Here is a 19,643-nt window from a genome sequence, read left to right as displayed (position 1 = left end):
TAATTTAAAAAATGCACAACAAATGTGTTCAGTTTATTTCTCTGCCAGGCAGGGCCAACCCTATGTGTTCCGACTGCGTGACATTCATGCCACTCAAAACAAGTGGTCCGAAGATGCAAGGTGAATTTGCAGCAAGGTGCTGCACAGCAGAGGTGTAAGGCCACAAAACCTGTGGTCCATAAGTGTAATATGTGCAGCAAAGTGTTGGTGGCAGCAAAGTGCTGCACAGGTGCAGAAAAGTTATAACAAAAGGATACGGCAGCAAAGTGCTGTGCAGTTCGGCTGCATAGATGTAGCAAAGTGCAGCAGGGATGCTGCACAGGTCGATGGTGCTGCACGGCTCCACCTCCAAAATGGTCCTGGGGTGGGGGGAGAGACAAAGCACGACCAGCAAAGCGGAAAGGGCACAAAGGTACACAAAAACACAAGGTAATGCAGCATGACGGGTGCGGAAGAGCGAGCAGAGCAGGCTCATCCCTATCCGTTCGTTCCCTCCAACGTCGCTTACACGACCCTAGCCCTTCCCTGTATTTACAAATTCGTCTCTACGTCTTGTCTCCCATATCCCCCTCTAATCCAAATTCGTCTCCCAATCCCTCCCAGGAAGGAAGGAATGGAACAAACACAATGTCTCCTTACGTCATGATGCGTCTTACTTACTCAATCAGCTCACAAAGTCCTGGTGTGGAGTTTCGTCCTCCTCGGTGATTGGCTGTGGATGATGCAAAGGGGGTTTCTCTTCCTAACTACTCCAATGACATTTATTTTTAAACTACCCGGGGTTGTACCCTGCCAATCGGCCTCTTTAAACTATGTGGTTCTAAAAACTGAATTCCCATTGCCCACTCTGTGATGCCATCCGAATTTGGGTCTCACTCCCCAATTTTTCTCTCTGTGCCCTTGCACAATTTCGGGGCTGGGTCATGTGGCTCTACTAGCAGGTCCAACTACCTGTGCACCTCCGCCACTGAAGTTGCCACCCGAGCTTACCTGCTCTTGCGACTACCTAAACTGGGGAAGGCCCCTCCTGGCTCTTTACCCCCTGATGCCCACCTTGGCATTGGGCAACCCGGGTCCTTCCCTTGGATCCTCGGGCCCCACTGAACAACTCACAACTACTCTAACTGGCTCCCAGAGCCTACCTGCGGCCTCACCTGGCCGACAAACTACCAGTGGCGGAGTGCCCCAATAACCATACGCACCAATTAAGGCACACGCCCAGCCATTTCACTGACTCATGCATCCTCCAAAGCACTACTTGCCACTACCTGCACCACAGGTGTCAATATCCATACAAATTTATGCCTATGCCATCTACCTGGCTTTACACTACCCCCCCCTCTCCCCCCTCCGGGCTCGAGGGGAGTGGCTAACCACGACGATGAGAGGTGGGGTTTTGGAACATTCGAGTAGGGCCGGGGCGGAGCCATATAACCCTGCTCCGAGCCCCCCCCCCCACCTGAGTTCTCAGACAAGACGAGTTCTGAGTCAGAGTCGTGTGCACTTCAGTCAGAGCCAGAGAGTGTCGTGAGTTCAAGTGCTGAGTTACAGTTCCCTGTGAGACGAGTTCAAGTTCCCTGTGAGAGTGAGTGGAGTTGAGTTGAGCTTGAGCATGCACGAGAACGCGCCGCAGAACGAGTGCATTGAATTGCGGTGATCGAGACTGTACACGAACTGTCCCCGTGCCCTGCACTCTGCGCTGTATTAATCGCGCGCTTGAGAGGACGACCCGTGCCGGGCCACAGACGCGCGATTTCCTCCTGCCTACCTTCACCTGTATACGTGCCGTGAACGCCAGAGAGCCACGAGGGGCGAGCTGCCCCGGAGCAACCGACGGCAAACCGTGTTTGGCGCTCGAACTTCTTCTCTTCTTCTCCCCGTGTGCGTGAGTGGGCCCTGTGTCTGGAGATAAGTTAAGATTGATTAAGCTTCTGCTCTGTGTCCCCTTTCCTTCTGCAAATCATTGTACATCTATCTATAATTCCAGTAATCTCTGTGTGTATGTGTGTGTGTCTGTGTGTGTGTTTGTCTGTGACCGCTGTTTCTCGACAACTACCGGTCCGATATACTTGAAACTTGCCAGGTATATTGCTGGGGACCCGAGGATGTGCCTTTTCAAGGTTTGAAATTAATCGGACAAGTGGTTCCCAAGGTATGGTCACCGTACTCGCAAGCCGTTCGCTTTGGCTTTGCGAATGGACCAAACCATTTCATGTAAATAGAGGGGGGGGGGGGGGTTCTGTGGTCGTTCGCTTTGGCTTTGCGAATGGACCAAACCATTTCATGTAAATAGAGGTGGGGGTTCTGTGGTCGTTCGTTTTGGCTTTGCGAATGGACCAAACCATTTCATGTAAATAGAGGGGGGGGGGTTCTGTGGTCGTTACTGCATGTAAACGCATGTTTTTTTGCACGCACGTACGGGCAAGCACGTACGGGCAAGCACGTACGTGCGGGCACGCCCTAGTAAATAATAAATCGTGTTATTCCTCTGATTTGACCGTTCTCGTCTCTTCCATCAATTGGCTTCGCATGGTACGAATAGAACCGCTCGAATCGGGTTCCATAAAAGTAACGGCACGAGTCACGTGATACGCATACCGCTCGGCGTACTCGATTAAGCGTGGCATGTGCGAGGTTCGGTCCCCGCTTTTGTGGCAGCGTGGGTTAAAGGTACGTGCGACGTTGACCCGATACCATTTTTCACGCTTGCTCCAGAAGTGGCGATTCGGCCTCGTGGACCTGAAGACCCAGGGGAAAAAAGGGGGTTTAATCGCCCCTTTATAACGGGAACGGGCTTCGGGAGATCCGCAACAATATATATATGACGGAGACGGGGTATATACTTGTATATACTATACTTGTATATATATATTGTTACGGATCTCAACGTCGGCCCCTTTTCCCCTTACCAAGGGGGGATTAATCCCCTTGTCTGCGACTGACCGACGTGAGTCCTGAAGCTGCCCAGCTCCCTTCAGAGAGGCAGGTGAGCAACCTCGTTCGAGACCGCGGACAAGATGTTATTTGCCGAGCGGATTAGCAGCCGCGGCTCGAACCATTAACAAAAACTAGACCCGATTCTTATTCGTTGGCCAAATCGTGCCACAGGTATTCAATGATGGAAAAGACAAGGACGAACGGATGTGAAGGAAAGAAGGCAGAGTAAGGAAGAACAGGATTTATTAATTATTTACACACCACCAAAGCAGAAAAGAAATGAAATGCAATTTACAGGGAAATGGAAGGATCAGAAGGACACAGAGCAATTTCTAGCTTACCTATACAGTCTTACTTATTCCCAGGGACAACACAAATGACAGACGACAATCAGACTTACACGGGGAATGAAGCAGAAATGAATGGCAGGAGGTGGATGGCTGGATGGGCGAGAAGGTGGGATCACAGGGCGGGAAGGATGCGGGCCCGGTTGGGGTGATGGCGCGGCTCGAGGTGAGCAGCCGCCGACCCTCCTCAATCAGTTTCGCATGGCGGCGTTCCTTCGTAGTCACGGCCGAAACCGCTGTCAAAGCTCAAAGCTGCGGTGGTCAAAGCTGCGGTGGATTCAAAGCTCATCGGAGGTCCCTCGCTCATGTGGTTCATCTGCCGCATCTCCCGCATCTCACTCCGCAGTCCTTCCCCACCCCCTTTTTATGAGGCGCGTCGCGATCAAGCCGCCGGCCTGCTGGAAACGCCCATCGGTGAGCTCGCCTCGGCCTTGATTGGTCGCGAGGGCTCACTGATCCCGCCCCTTGAGGAGGCGTTGGCAAAGCCACGCCTTGTTCCTGGCACTTTGCTGACTCCTCCCACCTTCTGCTCCGAGATGACCTTGTGTTCAATGGAGTCTTGGGGTGAAGGTGATGCCAATAACCCCACCCAAAGTTACTGGCACTTTGAAGAGGCCATGGGGGTGTCGGAGGGATCTATCTTATGTCATTTAGTCTGGAGGCACTTCCAGGAAATGTGACAGTAGGGGTACACTCATGTTACAAGCTGGCAACAATGTTTTTCTGAAAGCCCAGACCTATAGGAACCCAAAAAGTCTTGTTGCCAGCTTGGGAAATGGTGTGGACCAGATTTGTGGCCATTTTTCAAAATGGCCGCCTACATTTTTGGTGTTTTCTAATATTTGAGCTCTAGAACTTATATCTGGCTGTCTTAAAGGTCTCTAGGGTTATGACCTTATAACATATAGTCATACAACAATCCTCACCCAAATTGGGGTGCATGGCATATCTATAAGTGGTTTTATTGAAGCAAAAAGGCAAAAATATGCCTGAAAAACGCCTTCATTTTGATTTTTCCAAATCACTAAATTGCATACTGTGAAGTTGTTCTTTGGTCAATTTCTTTCAAAATAGTTTTAAAATTTGCCCAGATCCCTCCTCTTCATTAGCAAATCTTCAGGAATATACCCAAGTTCTCAGAAAATATGTTTTATGCATGATCAGCTACCCCTACCCCCTAAATCACAAAACGTGCCAATTTTCAATATTTCCAGATTCCAACCAATATCATTGTTGTATGACTTTTTCTCATCATGATAGGTCCAAATTAACTTACTCTATGTGATTAGGTGTTAATAAAAATTGAATTTCACACTTTAGTGAAAATCCAAGATGGCTGCCAAATGGCCAATAAAATATAATATTTCACATTATGACGTTAAGTTAAGGTAATGCAGTCTACCATTTGATACCAACACATTTTTGAGACATAATATATTGCAATAATGATGCTTTCCTTTGTATTCTTCCTCAGGTCCTGCCCGAATCATCATTTTAACATAATTGTTGTGTTAACAATGTACTATAACATATTGCTTGTTGCATGTGCTGTAAATAGCTTTCAGTGTTGTGGTAGACATAGTCTTTGTCTCTTTCCAGATATGAATGAAGATGGAACCTGTAGCTGTGATAGGCGGGAGACGGAAGAGAGAATCAGTTGCACTGGACATCGACTGGAGCACATGCTTCATTTGCCAAGGCAACAGAAAAAATGAAAAGACAACCAAGCCCACAGATGTTGGTCTCGAACGCTTTAAAGACTGTGTGATTACGAGACAGAAATACCATGACCATGAGTACATCTCAACACTTGACAGAATACAGAGTATTGACCTTGATGATGAAAAAGAACACATAGTATGGCACAGGGGCTGTTATTCAAAGTTTACACATGCCAACCATATTGAGAGACTGAAAAATCGGCATGAAAAGGAAGCAAAGGACTCGTGTGACCAACCATCTACATGCATTCGCCCCTCTTCTAGAGCATCAGTTGCTTCAGTGTCCTGGGACAAATGTATTTTCTGTCAGGAGGATAAGGCAGGAAAGCAATTGAGGAATGTAGCCACTTTAGAGACCTCAGACAGAATACTAAATGATGCTCAAAAGAACAAGATTATGAGATGCCGGTTGGCAGGAATAAGTGACCTAATAGCTGCTGAAGGGAAGTACCACCTTCCTTGTTATGTAACCTTCAGGAGGAAGTCTGAGTCAACTGTGGTAGAAGAAGGCCCAGAATATCCACCAGATGTTTGTTTCAACAAAATGATCGAGGAGGTGGATGCTGGGCTGTCTGGAGGAGACATCTATACCATGAAAACCATCTGGCACCAATACTGTTACATGATGAGAAGAGACTTCAGTGTCTGTGTGGAGCAATGTGACCGACAGAGTTACAAAGCATTCAAGAACAAAGTCAAAAGGGTATTAGGAGATAGGGCAGATTTTGTACAGTCCATGAATCAACAGGATTCACTTCTAGTCTTCCCACTAATTCAAACAGGTATTGTTGTTCAGAACTTAGCAGAGATGGCAGATGAGCTAGAACAAAGTGAGATACAAGATTCTGATGAAACCTCCCAGCACATTCCATCTTTCTCAGCCGAAACAAAGGACAAGGAACTCTTGAGTTGGCTTTACAGAGTGGCAGTCAAAATGAGAAATGACATCAAGACAATGCCAGGACACTCAGATATTGGAGACATCAATACTGAAAGTGCACAGAAGGTGGTTCCTGAAAGCCTTTACATTTTCCTACGCCTGCTGTGTGATTGTGACAGCATATTTGAAGATTCTGAAGGGACCTCCGAAGGTGATGATGATGGAGAAAGCAAAAGGATTTTGAGCATAGCACAGGACATAGTATGTTTGGCATCTGGTGGCAGAAAGCAGACACCAAAGCAACTAGGGCTAGCTCTCACTGTTCACCAAGCAACAAGGTCCAAGGACTTGGTGCAACTAATGCATGCTGCAGGACATGGTGTTGGTTATGAAACTGTAAGAAGAGCTGACACTGCCCTTGCAAACTCTGTCTTGGCCAGATATGTTGAGCAAAACAACACAATAATACCCCTGAATTTTGCACAAGCTACCTACCAAGGATACATCAGATATGCTAATGATAACATTGACATCATAGAGGAGACCCTTGACGGTCAAGGCTCCTTTCATGCCTCACAGTCTGCTGCCTTTCGAAGAAGCATACCTGGCGAAAAGACCATTGCACCTGATGTCAAGTCAAGCAGTAGCAGATCTGTAACTGTGCCAGAGCATTTCAATGAGATTCAACCTTCAGGCATGGGCACCCAGAAACCCGAAGCAACATTTCCAGTAGCTGTGAAAGCTGATTGGTATATGGAATCGGATGCCCAGGTTATCTCTGAGGCTATGGCCATAGATGTGTCATGGCTCCTTGCACGTCAGTCTCACACCGAGGACCAGCATGTTCCAGGCTGGACAGCATTTAACCAGCGTGTGTCTGATGTGAATCCAGCAAAGACTACAGTAGGGCCTATGCCGATAATCAATGAGCCTGCACATGAGTTTGACACCATCTGGACAGTGATTCAAAACTGCCAAAGGATGACTGCTGCACTAGGGCAAACGTATACAGTACTTACCTTTGATGAGCAACTGTACTGTAAAGCCAAGATGTTGCAGTGGGCCAAACCAGACAAATGCAAAAACCTAGTGGTGATGCTTGGTGGTTTCCATATTCAAATGAATTTCACCAAGGTTATTGGACAGTACATGGCAGATTCCGGCTTGAAGGACATTCTGGTAGAAAGTGGTGTGTATGGCGAGAACACTGCACAGAAGTTTAGTATTTGGAGTATTTGGTTCTACTAGTCTTTGATTTACTAAGCTCAATATGACATAATGTCAATAGTCTATTATGCTACTGTATTCCACATAGCATTACACGTCCATGATTTGACTGCATTCAAATAGTGTTACTAGTCTTTAGTTAGGCTGTATTTGACATAATGTAACTAGTCTTGCTTCAGCTCTGTTCCACCAATGTATTACTAGTCTATGATATGACTGTATCCCACATTCTGTCACTTATGTATGAATAGCCAGATTAGCTTGTTGGGTATGACTTTGTTAATTCAGTGCCAAATATTTGTTTAGTTTAAAGGTGCAAGCATTGCATTGACGTTTGTATTGTTTGGATCAGTGTAACATAATAATGTTTGCATTATGTATACAAGTTATGTATGTTTATTTTTGTTTTACATTAAATAATATAGCTTATATTTTACAATCTTCTATGTCTTCATTTATGTAAGTGCCTTGTTTGTCAGCTATGTTGGAACTAATATACTCCGCAAACAAGGCACTTCCAAATCCACACTACTTTCCTGAAATTCAAATGTTATAAAACATAAATTTTACATAAAGTCCCCCTCTAAAATAATACATCTTCAACTCATCAAGACTCTTTCACATACATGTGACCTATAGAATAGTAGTGCCTCATATATTTAGTATAAATGGAACATTTTAGAAGTGCCTCTGAATGAAATTGCAGTCTTATGGTCTCGCGCCACCAAATATTCTATGGCCATTTGGCAGCCATCTTGGATTTTCACTAAAGTGTGAAATTCAATTTTTATTAACACCTAATCACATAGAGTAAGTTAATTTGGACCTATCATGATGAGAAAAAGTCATACAACAATGATATTGGTTGGAATCTGGAAATATTGAAAATTGGCACGTTTTGTGATTTAGGGGGTAGGGGTAGCTGATCATGCATAAAACATATTTTCTGAGAACGGGTATATTCCTGAAGATTTGCTAATGAAGAGGAGGGATCTGGGCAAATTTTAAAACTATTTTGAAAGAAATTGACCAAAGAACAACTTCACAGTATGCAATTTAGTGATTTGGAAAAATCAAAATGAAGGCGTTTTTCAGGCATATTTTTGCCTTTTTGCTTCAATAAAACCACTTATAGATATGCCATGCACCCCAATTTGGGTGAGGATTGTTGTATGACTATATGTTATAAGGTCATAACCCTAGAGACCTTTAAGACAGCCAGATATAAGTTCTAGAGCTCAAATATTAGAAAACACCAAAAATGTAGGCGGCCATTTTGAAAAATGGCCACAAATCTGGTCCAAACCATTTCCCAAGCTGGCAACAAGACTTTTTGGGTTCCTAGAGGTCTGGGCTTTCAGAAAAACATTGTTGCCAGCTTGTAACATGAGTGTACCCCTACCACCTTTTCTAGGCCACTTTTGGGGATATGCCTCCAGACTAATTCGATGCAATGCAGAGTCAACTAATGGGAAACAGAGCCTTAAACTACATAGAATAAGAAATAACTATTTAGAAGGGTATATGGTGGCCTACGTGCTTGTACATGGACTAGCTACGGTGCAGTCATTTCAATTAACAGCCAATTAAAGGGGAAATGTACATAGGAAATTTTAATACTAAATTTACAAAGTGAAGGTTCTAAGAACCGTAACACAGCACCCTCATTCCTCACTGCACGGCTCGGGCCGACAAAACTTGAACTTAGTGTGGCACGTAGGTGTAGTTCCCTCTTCAATTAACCTGACCCTGAGTGTGACAGTTTTAAAACACAAATAAGTATGTCCCTCTGCTGCATTGCACCCTACCTAACAGATTCACGCCCACAGGATAACCGAATTGCGGAATGGTTTTCAAGCGAAACATGAACGGTGGGGAGCATTATTTCCAAGTGACGTTACTTGGACTATTTACAAAACGCAACCCAGGACCTGTGATTTTTCTTTTGGGGGGGGGGGGGTGGGGAGACAGCCTGCGCTGCATCGACGCACCAGCACCAATGAAGAGCACCATAAAGCACCAGAGTACACAGTCACCATAGTTCCATAATAAAAACCAAAACCCTGTTGGTGGTCTTGTTCTTCGGCTCCCTCTGCTGGCCATTGTTCTTCCTGATGTTGTCAACTTGTTCTTCTTACTGGCGGCCTATTTAGTGGATATAAAAAGCACAGAACGTGTCCATTTTTATTTATGGCCCACAGGGGCTGACTATGGGTGGTTCACCTGTGGGCTTGGTGCCACCTCACCGGGTCCGCAAGCAAGATCTTGGGCCATCGTGGCCGGTCCCAGCAGAGGGGCCATGCCCCAACCCGTGGGGTCCATGAGTGGTGCTCAGCCACAGACATGTGGTCCATAAGTGGTGCGTGGATGCAGGCAGCTGGTTGCGAGGATTCGGGCACACCGACGTGGCCCCCCGCACGCTCCCCTCAGTGCCCAGAGAGCACGATCCATGGGTCGGGGAAGGAAGACAGAGAAGACAGGTGAGTGAGGGGTAAGGTCACAAGGGTACACATCAATGAAGGCAATGCAGAGTGAGGTGCGTCTGGAGACTGAGCGGAGAAAAGCTCGTCCCTACCGTACGTCACCCCCCCTGTTACCTACTCTACCCTTGCCCTTACCCATATTTACAAAAATCTACACCCTTACCAATTCGTCACTAATGTCACGTCTTCCCCATATTTCCCCGATAACAAATTCGTCACAATCCCATTAATCCAAAATTTGCCATCACCAATTCATCATCAATCCTCATAAGGAGGGAGAGATGGAACATCAGCACAATGTCACACCCACGTCATGATGCATCTCACATTCCAAACATTTGCACAAAAAAAACCCAATAACAACCATGGCATGGTGTGGAGCCCCGTCGTCACCTCAGGTGAGTGGATGTAGATGGTGCGAGGAGATTCTTAATCCTAACTATCCTCTAAATGAAATTAACACACTTTACACTACCCGGGGTCTTTCCCTGCCTATCCATTGGCCATCTTACTCTATGCGGTTTTAAGAACCAAATTCCCATCGACCAAACTGTGGTGCTTCATCAATTTGGGGTCTCACTCCCCCGATTCGACTCCCTGTGCCTTTGCACAATTTCAGGACTGGGTCGTGTGGCTCTCCCAGCAGGTCTACCCACCTGCACACCTCCACCACTGCAGTTGCCTCCGAGCTTACCTGCTCCTTACCCTAACCTATCTACCTGGGGAAGGCCCTCTGGCGCTCTCCCCACTCGGTGCTCTCTCTGGCACTGGGCTACCCGGGTCCGTCCTCCGGATCCTCGGGCCCCATCCACAACTCTAACGGCTCCCAGAGCCCACCTGCGGCCTCACCTGGCCGACATCCTAACAGTGGCGGAGTGCCCATTTAACTACACACACTAACAGGCCACATGCCCAGCCATTTCCACGACACTAATGCACCCATCCAGACACCATTCTTCCACACGCACCACAGATGCCAATATCCAACCACAATTTACCTACTCCCTCTACCTAACTCTTAAACTACCCTCCCCGGGTATTCGTGATGGGGTCCATCCTCCCCATCCACTGCCTTCGCACCATCCACTCCACTCCACAGTTTTTACCATACTCACTCCATACCATCCATTCCATACTCCATATATTCCAGACCATTTATTCCATACAACCATGCTCACCTGTATTTGCACACCTGTGCCATCACTCCTGGTGCTTCCTGCACCCTCCTTCCTCCAGGACCATTTGCTCAACACAACACACAATCACCATTACTCAGTCATACAATGCTCCATACACCTGTTCACTTGCACACCTGTGCAATCACACCTTGTGCTTCCTGCACCCTCCTTCCTCCCAGGCTTCTTCAATCATTCAATACAATGCACATTGCACAACCACAATTGTTCCTCATGCACTGCTCCATACACTTCCACGCTCAATACAACTCACAATACACTTCCGAATACACTTTCGATTCTCAAACACACGGCATCATCTGATCTACCTGGTTTCCCTCTAACTTGGTGCTCCCCGTCTTCCCTTTAAACTAAGCACATCCCACGTCATTAACAACCATTCTAACCTCTCTATGTCCCCGACTACCTGTCCAATGTCGCTACTTACCTCTACAGTTACCTATGGTCATGTCTAAGTCCCTATACATTATCCTAACCCTCCCGGGCTGGTTTTCACTGCCATAAACCCCATAGCTATTGCTCATGTGCCCCCTTTGTGAGGGATGGCAGAGTTGCCATCCCACCACATCGGGCATCTTCTACTATCAATTTGGCCCATCCAATTTCCTGCAAATCAAAATTTGCCAATCACTGCCAATCAATTCTACCAATCATTTGCCAATCATCAAATTTTGCCAATCACTTCTGCCAATTCTATTCACTATTCTAAATTTCGGATCAAAACACTATTATCATCACAGTCCACTATATCTGAGCCTCGGTGCGTCGTTACATCATTAAAACTCGGCTTCGCAAAGCCGAGCAATGAATTCTGGTGGTTTGGTCACCTGCAGGTTGAATCCGTCCGGCATTCGGTTCAGGGGAGGCGGTTTGGTCGGGCCGAGATTCCACGCACCATCTCGGCACGGAGCCTTCCGGTCTCCTACCCGAAGGCCCGATCTCGCCCGGCCGGAACGCCGTCCCCACAAGGGGGCACCGTCCGCTTCCTCCTACCTGCCCTTGAACCGGACCGGTCGCCTTGCCCGGCTAGGCCCGGACTCGACCGTGCGGGGCGGGGCCAGGCCAGAATCGGCAACGACGCTTCGAAGAGAAGCGACGCAGCACCGATCCGCGCCGAGCCTCGCATCCAACAACGCGCACCGCGCCCCGAGTGCTCGCCTCGGCTATCCGTCGCCCTAAACGCTGCTCCGGTCCACGTCGATGCCTTACTCGCATGCTCACACGCGACCCTTTTCACACTCACCAAACCCGGCGTTCCAACGCCGCCCGTACATTCCACACACTCCGTCCATTCCACCACCGTACTCCCTGTTACACACCACACCTCTCGCGCACCCACTAGCGCACACTCGTCGTTCGCACACTTCGTTCCACACCTCTCCTCCGTTACGTCCTCCGTAACACTCACCATGGGCGTGCACTCTCGCATCCACCCACTCACGCGCTTCAATGGGCTCTCCCACACCCGCGCCACAACCAACTCAGGTGTGCTTCCTTGCACACGTTCCATCACCACCTTACTGTCCGTGTCACACTCCGTACACTCCGACGTGCATTCTCGCTCGCACTCGGTTTCACACTCGCGCTCCGATATGCCCTTTCGCACCTGCGCCACCACCAACTCACTCTCCGTGTCACACTCCGACGTGCATTCTCGCTCGCACTCGGTTTCACACTCGCGCTCCAATGTGCCCTTTTGCACTCGCGCCACCACCAACTCACTCTCTGTGTCGCACTCCGTACACGTGCATTCTCGCTCGCACTTGGTTTCACACTCGCGCTTCGTAACACGCTCATTCCCCGATGCACACTTTTTTCCCACAAGCGCGCCATTTCCACTCACACCACTCACAGGGGACCCATCACCAACGCCCGGATGCTTTCTCGATCCCAAGCGCGTGAAAATTCTTTCTGCGCCAAACATCCTTTTACAAAATCTCCCCGCACAATATACAGCACGACTCACCTGGGGGATTCTTCTCCTTCGCTCCAACACCACCTGCAAACTTTCATTGGTGTTATTAAGCACAGCATCGTGATGTGAGCAGGGACTTTGCACATTTCCCATCTTTCCCTGCCGCGAGTGCTAAGTCCCCAGTCTCTCCAATTTCAATTTCCACTACTGCTTCGAATGATTCAGACTTAATTTCTTTTTTCTTTCCCTCGACGACCGCTGGTCCGAATAAAATTTCCTTTTCTACCTCGGTGGTCGCCGGCTTTTCCATACCCCGGGTCGCGATGTCTACCCCGGTCCAGTTACCTGTGCCTTGCTCCGACTCGCTCAACCTGCGCTCCTCGAGTCGCGTTACCTCGTCATGCACCCGTGTGCCCCTCCCGCTCAACCTGCGGTCAACCTCCCTCTCGGCTTCCCTTACCTCATATGCGGCTTGCCCCCTCGCCAACCCCTCATTAATTTCTTTGGCTTGGCCAATTATGCCCCCCAGTTTGTCCCCTAATCTGCTTCCGAATCCCTCAAATTTGCTTCCGAGTCCCTCCAATTTGCTTCCCAAGTTATTGGTGTTGGCCCTTTTTCCCTCATTGGCCTTGCATCCATCTTTTCCACCTCCTTACTCAACCCCCCGAATTTGGTTTTCCAATTATTTCCCATATCTTTAATTTGGTTTCCCAAGTCATTTTTGAATTGCTCTCTCATCTTGGCCATAAGGGCCTCCATTTGCATCATAACGAGGTCCAAATTCACCGGCGCCGCGGGCGCAGCTGCCGCAACCACGTGCGAGCCGCCATTTTGTGCGCCCGAAACCTCGTGCGCGAGGGCGCCATCTTGTGCACCTGATACCCCCGCAACCACATCCTCATTGCTCTCCTCTTCTCTCTCCCCCATATACATTTCCTTGGGGTCCTGGGTCGCTTCTACCCCTTCTATCTCCCCCACCGGTACCCGATCGCCTTGATTATCCATGGCACGATTTTAAAATTTAGTGGTGTTAAATAAAATTTTGGCCACTCGTAATTTGAGTGCGCTAAGCGCACTTCAGGTCCGAATCCCGCTCCTGACACCAATTGTTGTGGATATGGGGACAGCGCTTCCCCTTAGCGGGGGGGTTAATCCCCCTTTTATTTTCACTGGCCGTCTCCGCTCCTGAAGCCGCCCAACCAATTGTTGCAGATCTCACCGTCGGCCCCTTTTCCCCTTACCAAGGGGGGATTAATCCCCTTGTCTGCGACTGACCGACGTGAGTCCTGAAGCTGCCCAGCTCCCTCCAGAGAGGCAGGTGAGCAACCTCGTTCGAGACCGCGGACAAGATGTTATTTGCCGAGCGGATTAGCAGCCGCGGCTCGAACCATTGACAAAAACTAGACCCGATTCTTATTCGTTGGCCAAATCGTGCCACAGGTATTCAATGATGGAAAAGACAAGGACGAACGGATGTGAAGGAAAGAAGGCAGAGTAAGGAAGAACAGGATTTATTAATTATTTACACACCGCCAAAGCAGAAAAGAAATGAAATGCAATTTACAGGGGAATGGAAGGATCAGAAGGACACAGAGCAATTTCTAGCTTACTTATACAGTCTTACTTATTCCCAGGGACAACACAAAGGACAGACGACAATCAGACTTACACGGGGAATGAAGCAGAAATGAATGGCAGGAGGTGGATGGCTGGACGGGCGAGAAAGTGGGATCACAGGGCGGGAAGGATGCGGGCCTGGTTGGGGTGATGGCGCGGCTCGAGGTGAGCAGCCGCCGACCCTCCTCAATCGGTTTCGCACGGCGGCGTTCCTTCGTAGCCGCGGCCGAAACCGCTGTCAAAGCTCAAAGCTACGGTGGTCAAAGCTGCGGTGGATTCAAAGCTCATCGGAGGTCCCTCGCTCATGTGTGGTTCATCTGCCGCATCTCCCGCATCTGACTCCGCAGTCCTTCTCCACCCCCTTTTTATGAGGCGCGTCGCGATCAAGCCGCCGGCCTGTTGGAAACGCCCATCGGTGAGATCGCCTCGGCCTTGATTGGTCGCGAGGGCTCACCGATCCCGCCCCTTGAGGAGGCGTTGGCAAAGCCACGCCTTGTTCCTGGCGCTTTGCTGACTCCTCCCACCTTCTGCTCCGAGATGACCTCGTGTTCAATGGAGTCTTGGGCTGAAGAAAACCGCCCAATGTTACTGGCACTTTGTTGAGGCCATGGGGGTGTCGGAGGGATCTATCTTATTCGATTCGGTGCAGTGCAGTGTCAACTAATGGGCAACAGAGCCTTAAACTACATAGAATAAGAAATAACTATTTAGAAGGGTATATGGTGGCCTACGTGCTTGTACATGGACTAGCTACGGTGCATTCATTTCAATTAACAGCCAATTAAAGGGGAAATGTACATAGGAAATTTTAATATTAAATTTACAAAGTGAAGGTTCTAAGAACCGTAACAATATACTTGTATATATATACTTGTATATATATACAAACTTGTATACTTGTATACGAAACTTGTATATTTTCTACACACACACACACACACACACACACACACACACACACACACACACACACACACACACACACACACACACACTCACACTCTCTTAGCCATATATGCTTCTGCTCCATTATAGATAGATTCAATAGTAATAGGTCAACATCTTTGTTTTTCAGAATCTCCACTTCCAGGGTAGATCCTGTTTATTCCACCAAGGTGTGAAACGCCTGTCAGACCAGGCAGATCTGCAGGGCCGCTGGGGCCTGAACAGGGCCTGGGACATAGAGGACCTGGTGACTTTGGGACATAAAACCAAAGCTTGTCCATACTTTGCAGCTCGGGCATTAGCAGCCCAGGCTCATCTTGTATTTTGTCCTTACAACTACCTCATTGACCCTCAGATACGACAAAACGTGAATACACAATCTCTCTTTAAACGTTATTTTTCACATTTCTTATGTTCTTGTTTTCAACCATGTTATTTTTGCTATTTGCTGATCTATTTTCCTCCCCCCCTCCCTTTCCGATTTGTCTTCATCAGATGGACATTCACCTCCGAGGACAAATTGTTGTTCTTGATGAGGCTCACAACATGGAGGACTCTTCTCGGGAAGCCGCGTCTTTCTCCTTGCCTCTTCCTTCCATCCGTTCTGCCTCGATGGAACTTCACTCCTTTGCCAAGACTTCAGAAACCCGAGCTTCTGCCTATAATGCCCTTTATGCCCTCTGTTTGTCAATTTCTGGGTCAGTCACTAAAATGATCTGTGTGTGTGTGTGTGAGTGTGAGTGTGTGTGTGTGTGAGTGTGTGAAAAGAAATTGGATAACCTGCATCGATAGTAATGAAAGAAACATTTTATACTATCTATCTATAATTCCAGTAATCTCTGTGTGTGTGTGTGTGTGTGTGTGTGTGTGTGTGTGTGTGTGTGTGTGTGTGTGTGTGTGTGTGTGTGTGTGTATGCGACCGCTGTTTCTCGACAACTACCGGTCCGATATACTTGAAACTTGCCAGGTATATTGCTGGGGACCCGAGGATGTGCCTTTTCAAGGTTTTAAATTAATCGGACAAGTAGTTACCGAGCTATGGCGATTTCTTTACCAAACTCCGCAAGCCGTTCGCTTTGGACCAAACCATTGCATGTAAATAGAGGGGGGGGGATTGTCACCGTACTCGCAAGCCGTTCGCTTTGGACCAAACCATTTCATGTAAATAGAGGGGGGGGATTGTCACCGTACTCGCAAGCCGTTCGCTTTGGACCAAACCATTTCATGTAAATAGAGGGGGGGGATTGTCACCGTACTCGCAAGCCGTTCGCTTTGGACCAAACCATTTCATGTAAATAGAGGGGGGGGGATATAATTTTAGATATATATATAGTACGGGCATGCCCTAGTATATTAAACATCAGGTTATATTAGGGCGGTTAGGATTATGCATTGTTCAGGAAAAGGCACAGCCAATGTATGCATCGTTGCCATAAGGTCAAAATGCAGACTCCTATAAGAAATGCTTTTCCTTGGTTGAGAAATGCCTTTCCACAAGAAAAAAATTCTAAACATTAAAACAACGCCAAGCAATTGTTCTTCAGTCGAAAGACAGAAGTACATGGTCATACAAAGTGTATCAAACAATTACACGTATATGTACATTGGCCATAAGGCCAAAATGCATGATCATATAAAACTACTGTTCCTCCGCTACCAAAGATGGACGTAGGTTATATTTTCACCCCCGTCTGTCTGTTTGTGAACAGGATATCTCAAAATGTTGTGGACGGATTCGTATGAAATTTGGAGAGGTTGGGTGTGTGACAAGAACGGAATGATTACATTTTGGGGAAGTTCCGAATACAAGAATTTTTAAAGTGATTCTTCACCAATGAGTGATTAATCCGGCCAAAATCGATATATAGCATGATATTTCAAAACGTGTATGGATTACGACAAAACCAGGTGGATGAGTTGGTTAGGTGACAAGAACAAGCCGATTAGATCTTGGTTCAGGTCGGATCAAGATCTGGCCTACCGGTGGGATACAAAACATAAACTGTTCAGCCTGGCGGAGTTATGCACTCCACCGAGTGCCGTTCTAGTTTTTAAATGCAACGTTTTTTTGGCCTAGGCCTGGGTATGCTTGATCTCCAAACCTAATGGGGTAGTGGTTGAACTCCAAGCCTAACTCAAAACCTAGCAGTACCTAACCAAGCGGTTTGGCCTAGGCCTGGATATGCTTGAACTTTTTGGCCTCGGCCTGGATATGCTTGAACTCCAACCTGGATATGCTTGAACTTTTGGCCTAGGCCTGGATATGCTTGAACTCCTTTTACCAAAATCTTGATTTGTACTTTTAACTTTATGTCATCAGTGATGTGTGAGATTGTAATGAGCAATCGACAAGAAGGATGAGAATCCAGTGCTCTGGGTTCTTGTGACAGGTGGATGGAAGAAGGAGAGGGTGGACTGGCACAGCGTGATTTTGAGCTGTGGTGCCGAGAGTGGAGTGGGAAAGATATGGTGGCTATCTTGGATGGTTGGGGTATAACTCCACTGACTTACAAAGTGTTACAGGTCAGTTGATTTTCCTTTTTCTCTCTGCTCACCTTACTAGTAAATCCCAGCGGTTTATTGTATTATAATAGTATCTCTGTATCTGTATAAGCCTGGTGTTGGCTTAGCGGTTAGGGTGCCGGCTTGGGATCCTAGGATCCTGAGTTCGAATCCCGGTCGATCGCTGAATTAACGCCAGGGGGGTTGACTCAGCCTGTCATCCTTCCAAAGGTCGGCAAATTGAGTACCAGCTTGCTGGGATGAATGATCCCGGTGTGTACCCCGATTCAGAATAGGCACACTGTATCCCTGCGCATCGTAAGAGCGTGACCAAGGGTTGGCGTCAGGAAGGGCATCCGGCCATAAAAACATTGCCTCAAACAGGGAACCATGATTGTCATGGGGCCCTCAAGGCTAACCCCCTCTCTAGCGGGGAAAATGGCCTTAAAACGATCATTCATTCATATTCATTTAATAGTATCTCTGTATGAAAACCTTATAGAATCAAAAACTACGTAGCCAATTTAGATATGTGCTCTGGCTTTATGCACTCCTCAACCGCTGGACGAAATAAGTTGACAAGTGGTTGTTGTTGAACTCTTGAGTGTACATTGGAATGTTCTATTAAGTTGAGATGGCAACCTGAAACTTAGTAGTCCAGTAGGATGAGGGGGGTATCATGCACCCCCCGGAAATATACTTCTAATCAGTGTTTCTAGATTGGAAAAATTGTGTAGAAAATGATGAGCTATGTTAAAAAGTTGTCAAAATGTCCCACGTATAATTGTATGCAAATTAGTGCCGCCATTATCGAAAAATCTAGTTTCACTATATCTCAGGCAATATTGCAGATAACTGAACAAATAAGTTGTCTAGACCCATGTTTTGAGGGTCAAAGATCATAATAAAACTATTCTTAAAGTGATCACATGTGTCTGTGTCATGCTAGTATGCAAATTAGTGCCGCCATTACATAATAATCACATTTTTACCAATTAAGAGACTCCAATATTGCAGATAACTGAACAAATAAGGTGTCTAGACAGATGTTGTTGTGTTTTTAACCAATGTTTATTTATTTTGTAGTACAAGGGTCAAACATCATAAGGGAACTCTTCTCTTTCCCATTCCAGATAAACAGTCAGGTAAATGCTTCTCCACTATGAATCACTCATCGTTTTCAATGAAATCGTCAGAGTCCAACTCGTCCTCTCCTTCCTCGTCCTCCTCCTCTTCCTGTTCACGCTCTCCAGTGTCCAGGAGATCAACTAGTGAGGTTGGTAGGACATGACCGCAGGACCATACTGGTTTCAACACTCCTTCATCAGTCCTCATCCATCCTTGCCCCTCATCATAGGGTTTTGGCTTTTCCAGAATAGCTTCATCAGCTCGCTTGTACAAGGCGACACGGTGGCACACGTTGGACGTGCGGCTTCAGAGCAGAGTGGCATGGAGGAAGTCGAGCCAGGTCGACCTTAGACTTGGAAGTGAGTTTCTTGTCTTCCCCAACCATTTTGCGTAGCAATTTGGCACGGACGACGTCCACTGAAGACTCACGACTCTGTCCATACATCAGACAGGTGAATTGCTCCATCTGCCTCAGCACCTCAGGCTTGAGAGTCCAGTAGTCACCGAGTTGACTAAACGCCTTGTGAAACCTGGGGTTCTTCTCCAGCTTTTTCAAGGGCCCCACCTTCCCCTTCCCTTTGAAGGCACTGGTACAGTCTTCTCCGCTGAAAACATAGAACCCAAGAAGAGTGGCACAGTAGTCTTCTCCCAGGGATTCTGCAAGCTCAGAGAGGTTGAGAAGTTGTCGATGTTTCCCTGACCCCGTATCCAGGTATACAGGCAGCTTGATGGCATGAGCATGGTA

General features: G+C 47.4%; 1 protein-coding gene across 3 annotated transcripts in view; it reads left to right on the top strand.

Annotated features, from left to right (window-relative positions):
- Nucleotides 1-19,643, top strand: part of BRIP1 (BRCA1 interacting DNA helicase 1) — an 86,121-nt gene that overhangs the window by 29,625 nt on the left and 36,853 nt on the right. For all 3 annotated transcript variants that reach the window (XM_078773863.1, XM_078773864.1, XM_078773862.1), the window contains exons 9-11: nt 15,399-15,635; nt 15,764-15,966; nt 17,659-17,791. In XM_078773863.1, coding sequence (XP_078629989.1) covers nt 15,399-15,635; nt 15,764-15,966; nt 17,659-17,791 — 573 coding nt within the window. The remainder of the gene's footprint in view (nt 1-15,398; nt 15,636-15,763; nt 15,967-17,658; nt 17,792-19,643) is intronic.

The sequence above is a fragment of the Myxine glutinosa genome, chromosome 3 (genome assembly GCF_964187855.1).
Source record: "Myxine glutinosa chromosome 3, kmMyxGlut1.1, whole genome shotgun sequence".
Lineage (NCBI taxonomy): Eukaryota > Metazoa > Chordata > Myxini > Myxiniformes > Myxinidae > Myxine > Myxine glutinosa.
This window is presented reverse-complemented; position numbering and strand designations above follow the sequence as displayed.